Source organism: Macrobrachium nipponense, chromosome 15 (assembly GCF_015104395.2).
Source record: "Macrobrachium nipponense isolate FS-2020 chromosome 15, ASM1510439v2, whole genome shotgun sequence".
In the NCBI taxonomy this organism is placed as follows: Eukaryota; Metazoa; Arthropoda; class Malacostraca; order Decapoda; family Palaemonidae; genus Macrobrachium; species Macrobrachium nipponense.
The window spans coordinates 74,686,450-74,710,559 of NC_087208.1; the positions used below are offsets into that span (position 1 = coordinate 74,686,450).

Sequence of the window (24,110 nt, forward strand, 5' to 3'; positions counted from 1 at the left end):
AAAAGTAACGAGGTTTGCGATTGGACAAAATGAAGGTGTTTGTGTTCGAAGCAGCCAATAAGAGGAGAGCTCTGAAATTCCTTCCCTATTAGTCAAATGAAAAACAGTAAGACAATGTTTGCTTCCGTATTGCGTTGTTGCAACCATCATCACAATAGTCAATTATCGTTTGACGATAAAGTAAATTTGTATTTATAGAAGTGATATGCTAAATACGTCGTAATTCATGGGCATTTAACATAAAGTTGTGTACGATAATCGTATTACCAAGTTTTCACCTGTTACTTATACACCTGTATAGTAGTATACTTAAATTTCCGTATATTCTAATACAGATAACTATTTTTGTAAATAATAATCGATATGAATATGATAAAGATATCTTTTCAACTCCTCGCCATGCGAATTCTTATTTTACAAATTCTGGTTAATATTGCACATATGAGTGTAAAAATGATTCTATTGGTAATTTTCTCACAAGTTACATGAAAAATATCTTTAAAAAGAAAGGAAAATTAAGAAAAATGTATGAAAGTCGTCCTCGATTGTTACTAACGTTTCTCATTTGACGACCAGACTTCATTTGCTCCCTCGTCACCGGCGCATAAACATCATGGCCGGTTGGAATCCGAACAGTGACGCCTTAACGCAAATTTTAGGTCTTTTACGCGAGTCACAATCCCCGGACACAATAGTGCAACAATCTGTACAGCAGGTAGAATATATTTGTTGAAAATTTCTAGTGAAAAGAGAAAGGCAAGCCTGTGAAAGCTGAAAGTGTTTTATGTAGGTGATCGGGCAATAGCTGACCCCTTCCCACCGATGAGTTCCAAGTATTGATTTTTTTTAAGGATAAGGTTTCATTGGCGAATTATGCTTATCCTCGCATCTACCGGCTCGTTCGTGTGGAGGATGTCAGAAAGTTCCCGTCATTTCTGTCAGTTATTCGGAGTCTGGAAATGAAAAAAAGTGATACGCGACGTGCGGCAAACCTTGGCGACATGTGAAAGTAGCTCATGGTGGATTCGTGCTGTGCGGTGCTGCGTTCTAGTGGAGGAACTCCCTTCGACCACATTTTCACCCTTTTTTTAAGCTTTTCGTTTCGGTTTTTGAAGGTTTGGCTTGATTAAGCAACGGCAGCCAGTGTTTTAATGGCCTGTCTTGAGTAAGGGTTGGTCGCTTCATCGTCCTCCCCCCCCCCCCCAAGTGAGGGGGGAGGCCAAAGTCCAAGTGTAGATTATACGCTCTTTCGGAGCAGCCTTCTATAACTATTTCAGTATTGGATGAGGCATTTGGTTTTAAGCTGATTTCCTCATATTTCTTTAAGCATTATGTTTATGGTATAAGTATTGGTATTACTACTTTAGCTACCCAGTTGCTACTTGGAAAATGCGCAAAGCTGTAAGTTCGGTAGCTATACCTAGCATGAGATTAGGCAATGGTGCCACCATAGGCTTGATTATTTTTTTTAGCTTAGTCATAACCTTTGTTTTAGATTAAGCCAGACTTTGGTAGATCTACAGACTTGCACTTCCACGGGCTCTTGCTCACAGAGAAGCCTATTCCACAATCGTAGACATTCCTACTAATTGTACCTAAACACGAGGCCAAACTAGGCTTTGGAATACACTAACTTAAGCTTATCTTAGGCTTGACATAGCTATAAAAAATTTGATCCATTTCTTAACTATTTATGAATATATTTCAGATACTATGTCTTGTTTAGGTGATACGGGATGCTAGGTATAGCTAAGTGGTGGCTGGAAAAGCCAGTAACTGCTGAATTTGGAAGTTAGCCAACGGCTTCATGAAATAGGCAACATATGGAAGTTTCATAATGGCAAAGAGAGGGCACTAGGACTTGCAAGATGTACCTAAGTTTCAGCCAGTAGTATAGCTAATTCCCATTAAAGCTACTGAAATAAAACTGAAAAACCATTGTCATACCCTGTCAAGGCATTTGACTCTTAATGGAAATTGGTTTCCGTGTAGTTCAGTGTCTTAATTTCATTTTCGAAATAAATAGTGTAATCATCAATGAAAGTTTTAAGTTCTTTCCAAACCCATGAACCACATTTTTATCTGCCAGCTTATCATTTGTTTTGTGGATTTCTGATTACCTTGATTTCTTGGTGTGAAGAACTTTTATTTCTCCAGTCAGGCGATGTGATTCCCCACCTCCATAGGAAATCAGGTTTCATAGAGGCTACCCAGAGCATGTGAATTACACCAACAGGAATGATCTGTGTTGCACAAACCACGAGATAAGCAGTCGGAAAACTTCATAGTTCATATCTACTCATTATCACATAGCTTATTACAGTATAATGGGCAAGATGTGCCAATTACACGGATGCATCTAAACCTAGCATAACTAGCCAGGGGCAGCGATGAAATATAAATTTAGAAATTCATTTAAACTTTTCACTCATGTTGCCCCTATAGCGTTGTGCACAGCCTATTCCTAACCCGAGGTTGAAGGGTATTGCATGGCAGCAAGCTATGTTTGTCATATATCCTCTTGTCCAATCATGGTAATTAAGTACGTCAATTAGTTTAGTATGTTAGGCTTATATCAAATAAGTTTCATTTTGAGTATGAAAACATAGCAAATAGGAGTAATTGTCCTCAACACCATTATTTTACATACGTCGTTGCTCTGAATGGGAAGAAAGGGGAGGTGTTAATTTTATTTGTAATTTGCTTCAGGAGGTCTTAGACTGGCACTGTAGAATTGTTCATTGCATATTTTGTTTACATTTCTTATTCCTGAAATATGTAACTATCTAATTTCTCTTAATTACAAGAAACATAGTTTAGTTTTATGGAAAATGTTGCATACCAGAACATAGGTTACATGCCCATACACTTGTCAACTTATCTGCAGATCAGTTGTCTTGATAAAGAAGGATACACTTTTAACAGAAATTCACCATTGCAGTGCTTGGTGTCTTTATTAGGTACTATTTGATGATGATAAATATCAAGGGAATTAATTACATGTTACATTCTTACCAACAAGGTGAAAACATGTGGGCATTGCAATAGTTTTAGAATTTTGTTTAACATACTCCTGGCTGAATTACGTATATTTAGTGCCTGGCTGCTATTATTTTCTTACTACAGTATGATAATAGAAACTGATGAGAAACATATAAACTTATTTTGGTTTCAAACAAATAATGCAAAATATTGGTTGGTTGCTATTTTATGAGCTGGAATCTGTCTGCCAATAATAGACAGTAGTATTCTAGTGATATATACAGGCCACCAAAGTTTGGAGTACATACAGGGTGCCTATTGTTAATAAGGCCACAATCATTGCATTTTGACTTCTTTCAGTAATGGTTGTTAGTTGCTTTTAATAACAACTGGTAGCAAGAGCTAAGTCTTGTAGTCTCACTGTAGTCATAAGGTATCATATATTTACTATACAGCTTTAATAGGCTAATGCCTTTGCTGCTGCATTTATGCTCAGCTCTTAGTGGAAATATGGCCTGTAGTTTTTTGTCAATGGAATAACCAATTATCCGAGCCTGAAGTAACCAAGTCTTATTTGTAACCTATTACAGGCTGCCATTGCTTTTTCAGGCCAGAGTAACTAAGGCTCATTGGTCAACCCACCCTATTTTTGTGGGGTATAGGCTTCTGAAGGTTGCATCCACAGTAAAAGGTTATAGACACATCAGCAGCTTCATGCCCACATCACAAACTGCTTGAAAACAAAACTACTTATTGATAGCCCTAACTGCTGCTTCATACAATTATCCAGCATTTATCAAAGATTTGTTCTTCATGTATGGTGGTGGTTTTTATTTTCAGTGAATTTGTGATTTTTCGGGAGGGTAAGTTGCTGCCGTGTTTCATATTTAATGTTTCACTATAGTTTGGATGTACCTTTAGACTTTTGTAAGTTTTAACCTTTGACTTTGCTTGTTTAGTAATGAGACTGAATTTAGTTTGCATTTCTCAATTTACAGGTTTTTGGTTGACCTTGATTTGTTTGTAGTAATGAGTAAAAACTTGAGATAGACCAAGGTTGGGAGAACTGTTATAAAATGCATGAAGAGTGAAAAGGCAGAGTAAAACTAGGTAGTGCCAAGTACTAACAAGTTTTGTCTACGTTGTTTTGTAAGACAGCAACCAGTAGTGGCAGTTGTTATACCTGATAAGTTAATTTGATGGTAGGGTCCAGGAATTACATAATACACTTCTGACGATGTGTGATATTTTAGTGGCTGTATTTTTTTAAACTCTTGACTTAGACTAGCACAGGTACACACCACCAATTTTGATTTAAATCTTTATGGTTTTAGTGTAATCTTTAATAAAGGGTAGTTTTTGGCCCCTGAGAGTATTTGATAGGCCAGGCAGAGCAGTATAAAAATTAGGCGAACTGGCTGAATGGAAATGAAAAGCCTGACTTGCCCATGTAGTAACCCAGGTTCAGACTGTTGTACTTTAAACTGTTTAAATATTCAGCGTAGTACAGTTGGAAATTTCCCTTTGCCATTACTGTTACCACCTATGAAAAGAAAATCATAATTTATAATTCTAATTAAACTTTCCTAAGTTGGAGACATTAAGCATACTGTTGACAGGTGGTCCAATACTTTAAACCAGTACATATATTATATCCTCCTACCAAAAATTTGTTTGGTTGCTGATCATGCTCTCTCATATGTGCAAAATGTATAGGTAACAGCTTGAGAAACACTAGGATTATGGATTAAGGAATTTATGTATGATTGGATAGTAATTAAATTTCCTGAATTTACCTAATATATGGTTGGCATTGAACTATCTTCCCAGCCAGGAAGTATTACCAGTGTTTGTGCAGTAGCTTATATTAATCCAAAACTAAGATAGGTGGTGTGGCAAATACAGCTCCACTCAAGGTAGGTTTTCAATTTGAGATTAATAATTTAGCCATTTTATTTGTTTTACAAATTATACATATGGTTACCAAATATGCAAATATGATCATGCTTTATTAGTTTCATTTGCACATTATATAGTGCTACATAGTTACCAAGTATGCAAATATGATCATGCTTTTATTCAGCTTACTGATTAAGTTAACTTCCACAAAAGTTCTATTTGGGTATCAATGATAGAAAAAAATAGGGGAAGAAATATAGTACCTCATTTTATGGATATGCTTTAAGTTTGTGGGCTGTATCTAAACTCTAACAATGATTAACCTGTAGCTGGTGATTTTCTGTGGTGTCCCATTGCAATATGTTGATATTTTCTACTCATTTATGGTTAGCCATGCAATTTGCTGCATTATTTTATTTAACAAAAAAACCTGGTTTTGCATTCGTGCACAGTACGTATACGTATATAAGTTACATCTCCATATCTGATGTCAAAATTTTTGAAAAGTTGGAACAATGGAACTGCTGTTAAAATTTTATATACCCTTGCTAACCATTTTTTTTATACAGTTCAGGTGCTCATGATGCAGTTGCACATTTTATGACATTTTAAAGTTTTAACAATGAATAAAATTTTAGCAATTTTGCATACAGGAAGTGAATGTAAACATTTAGAATTGTTCTGTATTGTGTTTGTTTCAAACACTAAAGCCCCAAGTTAGGGTTTTGTTTTTATGCTTAGTTGGGGTAAGTTGTTGACTTTATTAAGCTGTTATATATGCATTGCATGTGTGGCTCTGAAAATTTTTGTCTGAAAAATGAAAAGTGCTTTAGATAAAAATTTTAAATTTAATTTAATCCATTTTGTATATTCTGAGAATAGACAAGAGCAAAGAAGAAGTAGATTTGGGAGTGGCAAAGACAGGGATGATTGAGCAGAAAAAATGTAAGGGTTTAGCTAAAGATCTGGACTTGATGAGATTTGGGGCAGAGATTAACTTCTTGGAGGATTAGGGAGGATTTTTGGTAAATGCCTTGACTATAATACAGGGAAAACCTGACAATTTGATATTTTAATGTTTGTAGGCTAACACTGTGCTCGTGAATGAGGACTGATTTTAGTAGTGGTAGTTAAAATGTCACTCATGCACTGTACGCACAATGATTTAAGGATTAGTTAACTTATGTGAAATGTGCTCCATAGTTCAGTGCTAGTGGAATTTTATTAAAGGTTTGCAATTTATGCAACATTTTCAGTGTTGGTTGTATGTGGGAAGTTGGGGACCCATTAGAGAACTCCTTATTCAACAATTATAAAACTAAGATGCATACAAAGGATTACTACTATATATGAGTACATATCTTTCATATCAAAGTAAAATTCCTTTAAATACTCAAGAGTAACATTGTTCCATGAAAATTTATAGCAGATTCCTTAGGGAATTTAGTATGTTTATTTTGTTGATTACTGTACTTCACATATATGAAGGAATGAGAATTTGTTGCAGATTTTTTTCATGGTGATCACAGATATGAAGGAATGAGTATTTGTTGCAGATTTTTTTCATGGTGATCACAGATATGAAGGGATGAGAATTCGTTGCAGATTTTTTTCATGGTGATGGAATTTATAATTGAAAAGCATATTTAATCTCAGTGTTTGTATCAATTTTGTCTGCTGAAATGCCATGAACCTTTATGAAGAATTAGTTCTTTTAGACACAAATCTTGTGAAATTGTGTAACTCGGTCATCTATATTGTATAGACATTACTGTATGTTATTTTTGCCAGTTTAAGAGAAGAAGCTTTTTGATTGCTTCTATCTGAAACCCTAGGGATCACAAACTGAAAAATTTGTGTATGAATTAATCCCAGGAACTTGTAAAGTCTTAGTGCATATGGCTACAAGACTTAAAATTTTGAACTTGCTATATTGTGAGGTGATACCATTGGGTCAGAGCCTGGTTTATGTCCAGATTAGCTCATCCGGTCTGGGGCGGAGCTACATATTTGTTTATTTTCTGGATCTTTGGACCATCAGGGCTTATGCATTTCCAAGTAGTTAACCTTCGAACTATCAGTGTTTGAGCTGCTTTTGTTGGCCTGAACAATAAAGACTTGAGGAGGGAGGAAGAAGTTGAAGTAGTACAGCTACGCGGGAAGAGGACTGTGGTAGCGGATGAAATCGAGGCTATGGATGTGGAAGGGATATTGCGGAAAGCCATTGTTATTTCCAGTGGGGACGTAATGTGCTATTATGTCTCATAACTGCTTGGCACTGCTTTGCCAAGATAGTTTTTTAAATTTCTTGCTTCAGATTCGCGAGTTGGTTGTGATTAACCAAGATTGGGTTTTTATGAAGTGCGGTACAGTACTTGCTGATTTTGCATTACGTTATCCTTGTAATATGTACTGTAGTGACCAATTAGAGCTTAGATTTTGATGCTGCGGTTTTTCATCTATTATTTTTTTTTATTAAATTTCCATATGTTACTGTATAGAAGTAATTTTATTAATTTTTTTATGAGAGGCAGTGGGAACTGTCACTAGGTTTACATAATTTAGTAAGTAATAGGTAGCGACTTCATGCTAATAATAATTTTTAATGATAAAATGTACTGTAGTAAGACTTGCTTTGATTGCATAAAATTCTTTCACTAAATTTTTTTTTTTTGTCAGAGTAGTAAGAGTTCTCCTACTGTAGTGGGATCAGACAGAGTTAGAAAACATTTTATTTTAATTTATGTTTATACAAATTGAATTTTCACACTTGCATTTAGTGTTTTGTAGCTACCTTAATAGGTTTGGTATTAGTGAAGGAACTTTAGCAAAGCGATTAGCATTTCTGGTTTTCACTGCAGGTTTAATTTTTTTCATTTTAATTTTGTTATGGTAGAGCCACGTACTATGCATATTTTTTTTTTCTTTTTTCAGAAACTAGAAGAACTAAACAAGTTTACGGACTTCAATAAATATCTCATATATGTGCTCACAAAACTAACTTCCGAAGGTAACTATTCCGACAGTTAAGTAAATTTGGCCTTTCTTGGGCCATATTTTTCTTGGGGGCTTGAATTGTTTAATTTGGCTCTTGGATTTTATTTTTAATTCTTTTATTTATTCTGACCTGCGTAATACGTACTATATTTAGGGTTGTTGGGTTTCCGCATTAGTTTGTGCCTAGGTTCTGTAGTAGGCAGTTTTATTTTTTATTTTTAATTTTTATTATCTAATGCACTGACAAGTTTACTGTACAGACTTAGATCTTTTATTATTTTTTCGTCTTAGTGCGCAAATTCAGCTTTGTTTCTTAGCCTCCTCCTCCTCCTTACCCGATGATTGATGATGATGATGAATGCATTGTCAAAAAATTTTGCTGTACTTCTTCCCCCTCACGGTTTTCCTCACGTCTTTGATTTTGTCGTTTGGTTCCCCTTCCACCGTGTTTGGTTTCCTTCATCCCGGTTTTTCTTACCATAGTTTCCTTTTGTTTTTGCCAGATGAACCTACAAGATCCCTAAGTGGGCTAATTCTGAAAAATAACGTCAAGGCCCACTTTCAACAGTTCCCTCCAGATGTGGCACAATTTATTAAGGTTAGTATCAAGAACACCTTTTGAGTTTTCTCTTCCTTGGATGCAAAGGATTCATGTGATTTTTCTTTCCTCTTGATTTGACCAGCTTCCCTTCCCACCCTCTTCTCCCTTCACCTTTTATTTTGTGCTCCTCAAATCCTTATTTTTTCTCCCTTTGTGTTTCTATCCTGTACATCTTCCTTGGAGTTGTAGTACAAAACTGTAATTTTCATGCCTATGTTGAATCTTCTTGGGCTTTGGTTACTGAATTTGATTTTTTGTTCACAAGTATAGGTAAAGCACTTTCAGAGCAAGACCATCTTATGCTCTTTGGATAAGCACATTTGGTAAGTGGCTTTTTCCTTTCTTAGTTTCATTGGTGGTTAAATTCTGGAGCTCTTATCTCTGGCTTATACATTCTTTTATAATGGTCTTGTTGTTTTTGTTAAAGAATATATTATATCTTTTGACCCATAGGCAGAATGTTTGTCAGCAGTGGGGGATCCATCTCCGCTCATTCGGGCCACTGTGGGCATACTCATCACCACTACAGCGTCAAAGGGAGAGTTATCCACTTGGCCAGAACTCCTCCCTAGGCTATGTGAGATGCTCGACTCTGCAGATTATAATGTCTGTGAGGTATGTATGCAAGCAAATTTGGGGAAGGGTTGACACTTGTTATGCTGTTACTGAGTCACTGTACTTTATGTACAGTACCTTGTTAGATAAGTTGATGTAGTCCTGGTTGGTAAGGTTATATCTAAGTTTAAGGAAAAGTGTCTAGATGATGGAAAAATTGGTGAGGAGTAGATGAATACCTGTACAGTATCAGTTTAATGGAAAAATTATAGAGAATACTTTTAATTATGGTTAATAGTACTTAGCAGGTTTAGGTCTGCGGGTGAGTTGGAAAATGACAGCAGAAAGTCTAATTGTGAGATGCAAGTTTATGAATATACGGAAAAAAAAGATCAGATGAACTAAGGGCAGAATGGTACTTGGCATACTTGGAGAGGACAGTGGGCGAGTCATAAATGAGAAAAGACAGGACAGAAAGCCTGAATAGTAACAAGTTTTGTCTGTAGACAAGGGAAATGTATGTGGGTTATTTGTTTGTGGTACAGTATTGTCATAAGTATTTTAGTGAACAGAAAAACAGACATGAATTAATCAAGAGAACTTACAATAGATTTAAGGGCCATATAAGGGTGTGTGATGTATAAGCTAGTCGCCAGTTTGGAAACTGATCTGTTTAGAATGTACAAGTCTGGTTGTGTGGTTTGTATGGGTCCTAGGCTATGTAGTTGGAGAAAGTTGGGATGGTGTCCAAATATGACGTTAATTGGTGGTAGTAAACAGTCGGGAAGAATTGAGGTGATATAGCAGATATCGTTAAGAAGATAGTGAATAGTGAAGAAGTAAGATGATGAAATAAAATGAGGAAACTGTAAGAAGTAATATATGTAAACTACAGCATAGAAGAATTAAAGCATGTGACAAAGGTGTTAGTGAGGAAAGTATTTTTGGGTAAAGAGAGCCAGGTTTTGGAGAGAAGTGTTAGTGAGGAACACTTAATAAAAGAAATAGTAAGGAGAATAAAAGAAATAGTAAGGAGACTTGTGGGTTTACTGTAGCACAATGATATGAAAAGCTTGCAAGGTATGTACGTATACATATGTGGAAGTAGGTTACAAAAATATTTCTAGCTCACTGAAGAAGAATCTCGTGAATGACTACAGTTACATCACTAGTTGATTAATCAGAATCATTCAGTGGGCTGTACACTGATTTTGGTCCTAGGAGTAAGTGATTGGTTGTGTTATATTGGATTTACAGTACAATAGTATTATCAATTTCATAGAAATGTATACTTAATCTTCTCTGGTTTTTGTGTGTAAGCTTTAATATCAGTAAAGAAAGGAGTTGCAGTATTTTTATGGTTTTAGGTCACTATAACTGTATGGTCCTTTTATTTTTTTTGAATGAAAGCATTGGTAAGTATGCTCTACATATTGAAAAAATGGAGGTACTCTACAGTATTTGTCAGCCAAGAGAATTTGAATAAAGCTCTATTAGTTGAGGTTAATAGGGATGTCCTGGATATTGTTCATTACAGAGGGCTTTTTATAATAAAAGTTGCATTGTTCAATTTTGGTACAGGATTCATTGTAACAAACTAATGAATATTAAGTGTATACTAGGCCGGGTTTGGTTACAGTGAGTATTAAGTGTATGCTAGCCCTGGGTTGGTGACTGTAATGCTTCAGTACCCATCATGTAGTATTGTTTAAGGTGTGGTTTGTCTTGAGATTGTGTGAATAATGCAGAGTAAATAGGACACACTTTTACAAAGGTCAAATGTTTATCTTGGTTGTGATAAGCATTTTATACATTTACATTTGGTTGCTGATTCAGGATACCAATGTGTATAGTCATTGTTTTGGTTCAAAAATTAGATTTGGATATCATAGCTTGCTTGAATGAAAAAAAAAATATATAGGCGTAAACCTTAGGTGCTTCTTTTGCCTATAGTAATAATTCACTGTTCACAGGCGGCGTGAATTTAGCAATTAAAATTTGGGATTTTTGGAAGAGCCATATAAAATATGCACAAGACATGAAATACTAATAGATTTCAAAAGACCAAAGCAAACTTTGCATGTTCCATGAACATGATACCCAGAAGCGATCAGGTGCAAGTATTCAACTGGGTGCGCTTTCTTTGTTCTTTTTCCGTGATGTATAGGGAAGACTCCACGCAGGAATGGAGGGCTGGGGCAAATGTGGGTGTGTGAAATGGTAGTGTGTGGGTGGGTGGGGTTGTCAGATTTTAAAGAGGCACTGTCCTTGGAGCAGTTCACTGAATCTGGTGGAAAATCAATAGGCAGGTGTTTGCACCGAACTAGCAAATCTTGAGTCTCTCTCTCTCTCTCTCTCTCTCTCTCTCTCTCTCTCTCTCTCTCTCGTCTCTCTCTCCTCTCTCTCTCAGGTCTCTCTCTCTCTCTCTCTCTCTCTCTCTCTCTCTCTCTCTCTCTCTCTCTCATTATTAGATGAAGTGAGTAATTGTAAAGTACATACAGCTGTATTTTTGGAAGTAGGTACTGTAATAGAAGTAGCATTAGAGAACAAAGGAAAGTGCCATAGCAAACTTGAAACGACCACGGTAAATTAGTAAAACTGCAAAATATTCTTGTGTATTAACTAAATGATTTATTAACACTTTCCACTTACTAGTCACCAAAATCATATACTCTGAAGGATTGAAAGGAGAAGGCATACATACATGTGCAGTCTTCAATGAAAATAAAGGATGGAATAGTAATATTTTCTACATGTAATTGTTAAGAAGTTTACTTTGGGTCATTTATGTATTGTCTTTTCTGGTATTTTTGTAATTTTTTATTTTTTTCCCTTTTTAGCATTTGTGAGAATATTTTAGATGTGGTTCAGATTGAGACTAAGTATATAACAGTGATTCTCAACCTATTTTGGCCCATGCATCCTTATATAATAATTGTCTGCCTCAAAAGTTGCATGCCAAATACGTAATATGCTACAAAATAACAACACACACACACACACTAGCAGAGAGAAAGTCCAACATGATCTCTCAGTAGTGTGGACCAATGCACACTGCATTTTGTGGGATTCTAGAGCCAGTTGGAGCCTGCCAATCTGTGGTCACACTTCCCCCCTCTGAAAATGAAAATCCCCTCCTTGGGGAAATTCCCCCCTGGTTGAGAACCACTGTTGTATATAGAATTTATGGGGTGCTTAATCCTTAATAATTGAAAGGTAGACATAGTATCTTACACTTGTTTAAATATTAATGCTTCCAACATTAGAATATCAGAAGACAGTACAGTATTACTTAAATTGGTCAGGAGGTAGTGGTATCATTGTTAATGGAGTATTGTGCCTCGAAATGAAAGGAAAGTGCCTAGTTGAAGGGACATTTGTTTTCCCTTGTAATTGCTACCATTAATTTATTGAATAGAATTCATATTTTACAGCATAAAAAAAAGCTAGGTACACAACAGTACCCCTGCCCAGATCAAGTCTTGGGAGGAAGTAGAGGGTGTACTTATATGTTTGTGTTCACAATTAGTGTGGAAGGCTATAGAATGAAATGCCTTTGTGAAATTGTAAAAGAAAAGATAATGAACATTAACATGTCAACAAATATATTGGTATACATTTGTACTACGTATTCGCAACATTATGGTATGGTAAGTACTTTTGCAATTTGGTGTTGGAGTTTTTTCTTATAATGGTTTTAATTTGCTAAAATCTTTCTTATCTCCAATTGCAGGGAGCATTTGGCGCGTTGCAGAAAATTTGTGAGGATAGTGGCGAGTTTTTAGAAAAAAGTCCTAGCCGACCTTTGGATACTCTCATCCCAAAATTTTTAGAGTTTTTTAAACATTCATCCTCAAAAATTAGGTAAGTTTTATCTAGTTGTAATTGTCGATTGGCAAGCTGGAGGGAATTCATTAAATGTTCAACTCCTTTAACATCTATCAAGTAATTTTTTTGATTTATGCACTTCCTATTCTACATCTGTATTACAAAATTCATATTTTGTAGCCTTTTGTAATGGAAAGCCAATTTTGGTTACTCTTGTAGTACAGATATTCTTGTGATAGTATTCCTAAAGTATGGTTTTGTATGCCATTATGTTCTTATTTTCTTTTGTCGTAAAGTATTAACATTTGTTTTTTCCTTTGAAATTGCAGATCTCATGCAATTGCTTGCGTTAACCAGTTTATTATCAGCAAAACACAGGCATTGATGGCCAACATTGATACTTTTCTACAGGTAAGTGCAAGATTGGTAAAATTCTCTCTCTCTCTTCTCTCTCAGACGTAAATCTCTCTCTCTCTCTCTCTCTCTCTCTTTTTTTTCTCTCTCTCTCTCTCTCTCTATCTCTCTCTCTCTCCTCCTCTCTCCCTCTCCTCTCTCTCTACTCTCTCTCTCTCTCTCTCTCTCTCTCTCTCTCATTGATGGCCAACATTGATACTTTTCAACAGGTAAGTGCAAGATTGGTAAATTCTCTCTCTCTCTCTCTCTCTCTCTCTCTCTCTCTCTCTCTCTCTCTCTCTCTCTCTCGTCCTGTTATTTTTTATGAGAAAGTGTATCCATGTTATTGATGCTCCGGTTTTGTGTTAAGGTTGGGGTAATTCCAGTTTGACATTAAGAGGATTATTAGTGAAGTGATGGGAGAATACAGCAACGTGTACTACTATATGCGAGTTGGATTTTGGGAGACTATGTTTGTGTCGTTACTGTGTAAGAAATATATTGGTGTGCATGGTTGGATTTTTTTTTAGGAAAATTGGACTGGAAACTTGGTTTATTTTGGACTGAAGGTAAATGGGTAAGCTGTGTTAGGGGGATTGTCCCAATGTAAATTGAAAGAATGGTCAGGTGAAACGTATAAAAGGACCAATGACGTTGGAAATTCCTGCTCATTTGGTGATTTGGGGAACGGGTGTGCGTGTAATTGTAGAAGGATGATCATAATGGGATGATGGATATTACAGGCCTAGTAATATGACTGGAGGAACTTGTATGTAATTGCTATAAATGGTTGAGTCTTTGTCTGATAGGTATCTGTAGATAGAGAGATGAAACTTACGAAGTGTGAATTGACAAGTATTGAAGCTGCAGTCCAGATAAGTGTTGTTTGTGTGTGTGTGTGTGTGTGTGTGTAGAGGGGTTTGGATTTGAGGAAAGTGTTCAGCTGAGTACTGTATTTATATGAATGCATAATTTTGATAAAATGAACATGGAAGCTACTATAGTACTATACAGAAATTTGGCGGCAAGAGCAGTGTTAAGTGGCAGGAACGCTCTCAGAAATCATGTAGACGTATTTGCAGTGGTTGGTATTAAACTGGTGAGAAGAAAGTGTATTTTCTCTCCATATATTTATATCTATTTTAGGAATTCACATCATCCTTTGTTGGTCCAAGTAGAAACCTATTTGTCTCAATCGTGAGTGATGGAAGATGAAACTCGTCCTTTTATAGTTATATGTGGTCGGTGTTGGACGCTTTGCAAAGTTGTTTTTTATCTGTGTTTTGTATATTTATTTTTATTCGCTGTAACTCAGCAGCGACAGAGCACGCCTTATGAAAGACTGTGTGCTTGGGTAAGTGGTTTGCCCAGAAGTGTTGATGTCGAATGGCCTGTTTGCTTTTATCGAGTTGCCGACTAAGGGAGTTCGGAATGAAGACTATACTTGAGACGTAAGCGTGCACAAAATGATTTCTGCTTGTGTGTTGCGCCATTCTTTCATTTACTTAAGCTGAATTGTGCAGTATTGACATATTCTCTCTCTCTCTCTCTCTCTCTCTCATTTAAATAAATACCATATGCTCCCAGCTCGTTATTGCTGATTGAATGGAAGTGTTGAGAGATCGACTAGGATATTGGAGCTGTAAATTGGTATAATAAAAGAATACCAAGCGTAATTTATCTTTATTATAAAAATATGAGAGAATGTTGCATATTATACATAAGAGCTTAATTCTCTCTTCTCTCTCTCTCTCTCTCTCTCTCTCGCTTTGAAACAAAAACTGGCGGCCTGTTTACTTCCGGGTCGTCACCCCTCTGAAGACTGATCCCCTGGGGGAAATGCGATGCTTTTCGTTGGAATAGTCAATAATAGTTATCTCTTCCATTTATCTTCTCAGGCACTGATATCAGGTGACCTCATTGATTCCTTCTCGGATCTCCTATTCCCTGTCAATCTCCTACAATCTCTGTATTTAGTAAATACTGTTTTTAATGAATTGACATTTTGCTCCTGTATGTGGATTTTGGATCTCTTTCAACTGCAGTGTAGTACTTATTTATAGCTGATGGGCTGCTAATAGTATTCTGCCAATGTGTTGGGTAATAATTATGGGTTGGCATTTTTGTGCATGTGTTTGTTCGATTAAGTTGAAGTGACGTTGGTTTAGTATTTCAGTTGAATAAAACTTTGGTTGGCAGCCATTTTCCATTTGCAATGCATTGTAGACGGATATAATTCAACGAATATATTTTTCCATTGGTTAGTTCGTTTCTTGTTTCTTTTCGACTGGATATCGTTTATCAGCGGCTTGAATGGTAATAGGCTATTTCACCAACAGTGCGTGTGACTGATACCATTCGAATGCTTTCATATGGAACATGCATTTTTGTTTTAGCATTAAACATTCCACTTTATTCATTGTTGGTACATTTGTTAATTATAGAACGTCTGAACCATTTTGGCTGAACACTGACGTAAACAAACGAAGCCACGGCACAAATAATTCAAGACATTTGCGTGGATGCTGTCGGGCCCTCTGCCAGGGATCGGGCCAATAGTGGTGAACACGATTTTGGGGTGCGATGTTCGCCTCGCCTCCGGCATTTTATGTAATGGATTTTTATTGTTTTTTTGGGGGGGAGGGCGCTCGTCGATTCTGGTGACACACAGGTGGTGGCAATTTCGTCTACCCCAATCTACCCTTTTGGTTATTGCAAACAAAAGTAATTTTATTATATATTTTACATAGATAGGTCGATAGATTGATAGATAGTTAGATATAAACTATATATATATTGATCTAGCCCTTATGCTTACGCGTGAAAGAGATTTTCTACTTGTTGAAGGACAACGCACCAGGAGGAACTATCAGGAATAAGTACAAGTAGATTTCATCTACAAGAAGGATGCGTCGCCCACCACTAGTCAGCGGAGTGGTGGTGGACGGCAGGACGGCTGCCTGCGAGTCTGGAGGGGTTGGCAGTTCCCGCGCAAAATGTCGCTTTAAATCGTAACATTTTTTCGTGCTCAAATACGATTTAATCACGTGGATAGGTTGGGGAGTAGTACCGGTGTGGTGGAGGGGGAGGGAGAGGGACCCCATGAAGAGGGAGGTGGTGTGGAGAAATGTGTTCGTGGGATTTTGGGAGATTGGAGGATTGAATCAGTCACTTTCAGTCGCGTCGTTTTTATCGTGGATGCGAGTGTGACGCGGCCATTTTGCATACTGCGATTAAGCGCTTTCTTTTCTGCATAAGATTGCGAGGCACTTATTATTTTTAGAATGAATCGTGAATCATGACCGCTTTTATTAGTATTCATTAATATTTACCACCTTAAGATATTATACGTAGCCATTTTTACTTTCTTTGTTGGCTTGTTTATAGGTGGTGGTCGGTTTAGAATAACCTTGACCGTCCGTCCCCTCGATGTTAAGAAAAAAAAAAAAAAAAAAAACATGAGCCCCGTTATTGTGAGGAGATTAGTTTTAACAAATTTTATTTCTGCTCAAGGCTTTATACATGATACGTACAAAGTAGAGACAATGCACACATTCTAGATAACACGAGATAACCTGATAAAAAATGATAATCGGCAATAGCCACATAGTATTCATTACAATGGTAATGACAGTAATGATAATGATTTTTTGGGGAAACTGTGGACTCTATTACACGATTGTATAGCGATAAATTCGTTATTTGTAGACAAACTAAGTTTTTTTTTTTTTTTTTTTTTTTTTTAACTTTTTTTTTTTTTTTTTTTTTTTTTTTAACTAGTTAAATCTTTTTTGAACAGGAGCAATTATTTTAATGGTAGCATTTTGTCTATGATTTTGGATCGAGCAAATTTTGTATGGAATGCGGAAAAGCATTGAGAGGTGGTTTGGTTTGCAACAGCACGTTGAAAGTAACTTGTATTTATGCAGAAATGTGTTGTATAAATGACGAATGCTGACACGGGCAGAATTAGAGCCAAGTGTTGTATTTTGCTTCCAAGGGAGTTTTGTCATTGACTACAGGATTGATTGCTTTCATGTGCCATGCTTTTTCTGCCCAGTCATTGAGCGAGAAATGAAGATTCAACTCGAAACGAGATTATATTATCTGGAGCGTGAATGTTCGTCCCTGGTAGAGCTTTATCGTGATCTCTTTGATAGAGACGCGCCTTCGGCAACGCTATCACGTCTATGTGCCTCATTTCTTCTCTGATCATACTTGACTACATTTATGCTTAGTATTTTTCCATCTTAACTGACTGCATTGCAGTATGCTGAGAAAATTAATGGTCAGCATTTTTCCAAATTAACTATACTGTTTTTTTTTTCACCTGTCCATCCGCCTGTGGTGTTTTTGTATGGTAACACTGCGTCCCGGGCTTTAGATAGTTACGCTATGTATAAGATTTAGGTAAATAAAAAGATATCTGGGTGTACATTTGCAACTGAAAAGTGTTCTAATAATTTACTGTATGCGAATTACACCGTTAATATTCGAAATAGGGTATTATAATCGTTGAATGTAAGCTGAATGTAACTATCTAAAGCCCGGGACGCAGTGTTACCATACAAAAACACCACAGGCGGATGGACAGATGAAAAGAAAACAGAGTATAATTATTTGGTAAGTGATATAACCAAAAGTTTGTAACCACAAGCAATAATAGAAAGATGTTCATATAGTGCAGTTACTCGCTGTTCAACGGAGTGGCATTTTCAAAAAAACATTCCACGTATGTATTTGTTCTTCGAAATGGATTAGATGAATTTCCCTTGTCCTCGATAACGCTTTTGTTGAATTTTATCTCGTGATAAGATAAGGCCCACTGGTGGGTGTTACGTATCATTGGGACATTTTGAATAATACTCTAACGGCAGAAATTGCGTTGATGCAATCTCTCTCTCTCTCTCTCTCTCTCTCTCTCTCTCTCTCTCTCGTTCCTCGCTGGACGAGCGGTTTACGTGCTCGCTTACCGATTCGGTAGTTGCAAGTTCGACTCCCTGCTCTTGCCAACGTGAGTCATTCTCTCTCTCTCTCCTCGTCGCTCTCCCTTCTGTTCTCGTCGACGACGTTTACGTGCTCGCTCGATCGTAGCTGCAAGTTCGACTCCCTTCTCTGCCAACGTGGAATTTCTGGTGATTAAAAATTTTTCTTGATATAATGTGGGTCGGATCCCACAATAAGCTGTAGGTCCCGTTGCTAGGTAACCAATTGGTTCCTAGTTCTTAGTTACGTAAAAAAAATCTAATCCTTCGGGGCAGCCCTAGGAGTGCTGTTAATTAGCTCAGTGGGCTGGTTAAACTAATATATACTCAACTCTCTCTCTCTCTCTCTCTCTTCTCTCTCTCTCTCTCTCTCTCTCTAAGTTTGGATTGTTGTTACATTTGTCCTTGTGTGCTGCAGGATATATCGAAATGAGAAGAGCGGACCTAAAGACACGGTCAGTCATTTCAACATATAGTAGTTAATATCATTGATCTCAGGTCCAGCAATGACTGGGTCGTCATCTCTTCTCATAATTTTTTTTTTTTTTCTCTTATATTGAAGATGAACCCAGGGTAGAGTTCGAAAGTTTTGCAAAGTTTTAAAGTTATACAGGAACTATTAATGGTTTTTTATTATTATTATTGTGGACCCCTCAGAACAGTCCCCCCCCAAAAAAAAAAAAAAAAAAAAAAAACTCATAAGGGTAGGAACAGTGAACAGCATTAGCCATGTTAGTAGCAGCAGCATTGACACCAGTAGCAGCTGCAGCAGCAGCAGCAGCAGCAAAAGCAACAGCGTAGCCTGAGTGGCATGACACTTCCTGATGGGTGTGAACTCCAGCTGTTTTGAATCGGAGGAAGGTGGAAGCTGAACCAGCTGTCCTTAATCAAGTGCCGCGACGAGGAGGCAGCTGTTTGGAAGTACATGTACGTAGACTACTAAGTCGTGCTGCAGCTGTAGAGTTCGCGAAGAGGAAGAGCGTCGGGGATGAAGTCTTTCTTGGATTCTGCTCCTCTTCGGGTTTCTCTCATTGTGGTTGTTTCCGTAGGGGATTAGTGCCGTCAGTGCTCCTCATGCGGTGGACTGAAGGCATTACTTAAGGTTCTTTGCAGCGTGCCTTCGGCCCCTAGCTGCAAACCCTTTCGCTCCTTTTAGTGCATCTCCTTTCATATTCTCTCTTCTATCTTACTGTTCACCACCCTCTCCTAACAATTGCTTCATACTGCAACTGCTTTGAGGTTTTCCCCCAGTTACACCAATCAGCCGTTTTACTGTTCATTTCCATTTCAGCGCTGAATGGCCTCATAGGCCCCAGTGCTTGACGTTTGGCTTTCATTCCATTTTCAGTTCAATTCAATTATGTGGTTGGTCATTGTTGCAGTGTCACCTGCCATTGTTGTTGATCCTTCCCCATGATGTTTTCGTTTGTTATCGCCGACACAAAAGAGACGAAACTGCCCATCTATCGCACAAGTTCTTCCTTATGACTCGAAACATTTGAATGGGTTTTGTGGGAGCCATCAGCCATGCAGTAATGGGACCGTATTCCGGGGGAAGAGGGGATGGGAGGGCTGTTAGGTTGTACGAAATCGTTGTTATGAGTAGTGCACAGGTATGGTTCTTACCGTCTCTTGAATTTTGATGGTTTCAGTACAGGCTAAAACGTCTTATTTTCAGGAACCCGAGTGCGTACGCTTCATCGTAAAAAAAACCTTAGGTTTTCGAGTATATTAATTTTTTTTTTAAACAATTGACATGCATAGACAGCAGTTGCTCGTTCGGTGTCTAATGGGAAATCTGGTGACGATTTTGATTTTCTCGTTTGTGGTTGAGAGCTCTTTCATGACTACTATTAATATGATCACTTTCGATCGTTAACTTTTGAACACAACGAAAGTGCAAAGCTTTGGCCTAGTGTTATGGAAAGAATTTTAAGTATGCGTGAAGGACCGGATGTGCCTCCCTCTCTCTCTCTCTCTCTCTCTCTCTCTCTCTTCTCTCTCTCTCTCATTGCGCAGTGAGATTTTTCTTACTAAATGTGCTATTGTTGAATAGAAAGATCGCACTAAATAGCAGTAAGCACTGTATTGTGACCTGTGCATTTTGTGTATGGAATCGTAGGAGTGTTAGACTGATGCTAATCTTGGGGAGAATGACGCGAGATGCAGATACTCCGTGCAAATACCTCATAAAAAAACACTTGAAATCACGCATGCGTACGAACCAGGTCACCTCGAGACAACTTCGCTTCTCTCTCTCTCTCTCTCTCTCTCTCTCTCTCTCTCTCTCTCTCTCTCTCTGCGCTTCGGAGAGCATGATTCGCTGATCTTGAAGGTATGAATGTGAAAAGGCGCTGATATGCGAGTCTTATTTTTTTGTTAAATCGACATGAAAGTTTAATAATGTTGATTGAGATAGTGGTGGTTCATGACATTGCTGTTCTGGCGTTGTTTATGAAAATATTTAAAGTATTGATGTCAAATTAGACTTAGAGAGACAGCCCGGAGAATATTCTCTTTGTCAAATAATGATTACACTTATATATATATATATATATATATATATATATATATATATATATATATATATATATATATATATATATATATATATATATATTATTGCATAATTGAAAAGAATCGTAGAGGAATGTTAGCGGTTCACCAGGATCCGAAAGCTGTGTTAGCGGCATAGAGTGCATACCGATAAACAAACAAGTACGGTAGATTGACCGAGTCATAAGTCATGAAAGGCGGCTGTAACACGAGAACAGAGCGAGGGCTTAGGGGGTTAGGGGTCCGGGGTTGAGTGAGGGAGGAGACACACTGAACTGAACGAGCCTATTATGAAAGTTGAAATGATTATTTGATGTCAGCGCTGTTTATAATAATGAGAAAAGAAAGGAGCTCGCTCGATCACGGGCGACAGTGTGTCGACAGAGAGATTAGTGTAATATAATATACAAACACTGACTCGTTGTCTGGCTCGGGTTTGGGCGGCAAGCAGCGGGTCGCCTTCGTCTGTGCTGCTTTTTTTTGCCTTTTCCTTTCTTACCTACTCGGGTTTTGCAGACATGGCGCATTTATTTGTCTTGGGTCCTAAGATAAAGGGCCTTATTGTTTTCCATTTGTGTAAGTGCTTGTCTTGCGGCTTTTAGAATCTCTCTCTCTCTCTCTCTCTCTCTCTTCTCTCTCTCTCTCTCTCTCTCTGAAGATGGTTGTTTATTTATTTGAAAGCTTTACTTCAATCATAGCCTTAGATATAATATCTGCTAGTGTGTCTTAAAGATTGTGGTATTTAGGTGCGATTTATTCTTTCGTTGGATTCATACAGAGGTCGAGGTTACTTTCTGTTTCTTCCCTGAAAATGTAACCAGGGTTTTGTGTTTCTCTTGGTCATGCTGAGAGAGTGAGACTTCAGAACTACGTGAATGAACTGCATATATATATACGTATCAAGATAATCACCCTCACAGAGAGAGAGAGAGAGAGAGAGAGAGAGAGAATACCCATGACTCTTTATACATACACTTTACAACATGTCTGAAAATGTGATCATCAAGGAATTACTATATATGAAAATATGACTCATAAGAGAAAGGGGCTGGGTGTTCTCTCAAATAGCGGACTTGACCCTCGCTAGATGGAGTACAAGGAGTCTTGGAGTGCTCTTCTTAAGCTTTTTTTTTTTTTTTTTTTTTTTCTCTCTCTCTCTCTTCATCTTCCTTGATGGGTGGGCGAAGCACTCCTCATACCCTATTATTAATGCAGATTTATTTATTTTTGTGCGCGCGTTCACCCTTTCACTCACTGGGCATGTTATATTCGTCTGAAGTCATTTTATTGGGAGGAATGAACCAGCCGCATTCGTTTGTGAACAAATACGTTCAAAATTGGAGCCTTTCTAATAAGGGTATATTATTTAAATTGACCCGAATTCAATGTGTGAGGTTAGACGCAGCATTTGTTGAATGTTGACTGTGATGTATCAAATATGAAATTGAAATGCATACTCGTCACCGTATTTTAATGTGTGTAGCACAGTACTGACGTACATGATTCACTTGTACATACTTCCCAACAAGAAGAGGTAACAAAATGTCTTACTATGATGAAAAAAGTACGGTGCATTTGCAGAGTTGCATAAACGATGACTGACATCTGATGTTATAGGTACACTAATAAATATATTATTATTATTCGATACACGAAACCTATTCATGTGGAACAAGCTTACGGGTTCCATTGACTTAAGATTCAAGCTTCCAAAGATTATTAAGGTGTTCATTAGAAAGAGGTAAGAGGAAACAAAGGGAAATACTCAAAGAAGAGATCCTACTTATTAAGAAAAAAAATAATCAAGAGTTGTAAATGTAATTACTTGATTTATTGTTAGATTTTGTGGTACGTTATATCTTTCAAAGGATGCTTGACTTGGGCAAGGCCAAGGACTGAGGGTAATTCAACGTACAGTATTTGCGTATGAAGTTAGATATTGCATATGTAGTTGTAAATTTATCAATATGCATAAATCATTGGTAGTTATTTCACTATTTACGTAGTGGGTATAACCTGTTTGGCTTGCGTAAAATTAATCTATTTTCCTATGTACTGATAGGACATGAATATACTATAATTACACGTCGCGAATAAATATATCTCTTACATAAGTAACACGGTTATTAAAATACTCTCATGTTTTGATAGTGTTTAACACAGCAGTCCTATCCTAACCATCACCAACTCTGTAACAGTTTAAGTGTTGTGACAACCGCTGCCATTGTCAGCTTGTCAGGGAAATCAGTGTGTTCTCAGTCTCTTTCAGCACAGTTTCTTATCCTTTGTGAACATTGTTATATTTTATTAGCCTGGAGGGGCATTTTGCCGTGATGGGTAGTAACCTACTTCGTTTCTAAGGACTTTGGAAGGATTCATCTGCATGTTTCGCAACTTCTCTCTCTCTCTCTCTCTCTCTCTCTTCGCTCTCATCTCGTCTCTCTCATCTACTCTCTTCTTCTCTCTCTCTCTCTCTCCCCGGTTTTAACGGGTTCTCAACAATCTTCCACTTAACCGTCTTTGAAGTGTGTCCGCCTCTTCGAATAGTTTTATCCTTGTTGGTTTGTGAGCTATTCGTATTTCATATTAATGTGTATATCGATTGCATCTAGGGCAACCTCAGAGAGAGAGAGAGAGAGAGAGAGAGAGAGAGAGAGAGAGAGAGAGAGAGAGAGATACTGTGTTATGTCACATCCGCTAGGTATTTTGAGCAGGTTTGCTTGGATATACAGTCTTTACACAAAATGAACTTAGGTTGGTTTAACCAGCAAAGAATTTCACTGACGGACTTTGTTGATGTTGTTGAGGGGCCGTTTTAGTACGACTTGTCTTGAGATATACGCACCTGATTGGCTTTTGTAGGAGTCTGGCCGTTGAAGATTTTGCCGACAGTTGGTTATTCATTATATTAGTATGCGTTTAAGTATTAATGGACTCTGTTGTCGAATAAGTGTTTTTATAGACCAATGTAGAGATGTATTTATGAGAATCTAAGAGGTGGAATCACGTCTTGTCACCTGCAGAAAGTAGGAGTGAACTCGGGAGCGAGAAAAAAAAAAACTACGTGTCTAATCACTCGAGAGAGCAATGGCGCGTAAAAACCATCGTGAAACTTTTCCCTAAGCAGAAGGCCACGAACACAGAGTGATGCATTTGGACTCATTTAATACAATGCTGGAAAGTACTGGCCAAGTCAATTTGTTTTAGGAAGAACCAAGTTACTCGTTAGGTTATATCGTTTAATGTTTTTTGCGGTAGAGAAGATAAAAGGGCGCATGTTTGTTGTGTGTAAGCTTCGGTGGTTGGGCTTGCCC

At 37.4% G+C, this 24,110-nt stretch overlaps 1 protein-coding gene across 4 annotated transcripts in view; it reads left to right on the forward strand.

Moving 5' to 3' along the window:
* Nucleotides 1–564: 564 nt before the first annotated feature.
* Nucleotides 565–24,110, forward strand: part of LOC135195060 (transportin-1-like) — an 89,164-nt gene continuing 65,618 nt past the window's right edge. For 2 of the 4 annotated variants that reach the window (XR_010310060.1, XM_064221415.1), the window contains exons 1-6: nucleotides 565–715; nucleotides 7,816–7,891; nucleotides 8,382–8,476; nucleotides 8,933–9,094; nucleotides 12,768–12,898; nucleotides 13,192–13,273. Coding sequence is in view for 3 of the 4 variants with exons in the window: in XM_064221415.1 (XP_064077485.1) it covers nucleotides 614–715; nucleotides 7,816–7,891; nucleotides 8,382–8,476; nucleotides 8,933–9,094; nucleotides 12,768–12,898; nucleotides 13,192–13,273 (648 nt within the window). In the remaining variant the exon portion in view is untranslated. Of the gene's footprint in view, nucleotides 716–7,815; nucleotides 7,892–8,381; nucleotides 8,477–8,932; nucleotides 9,095–12,767; nucleotides 12,899–13,191; nucleotides 13,274–24,110 lie in introns of those variants that run through there. The other 2 variants (XM_064221417.1, XM_064221418.1) reach the window with 2 other exon arrangements.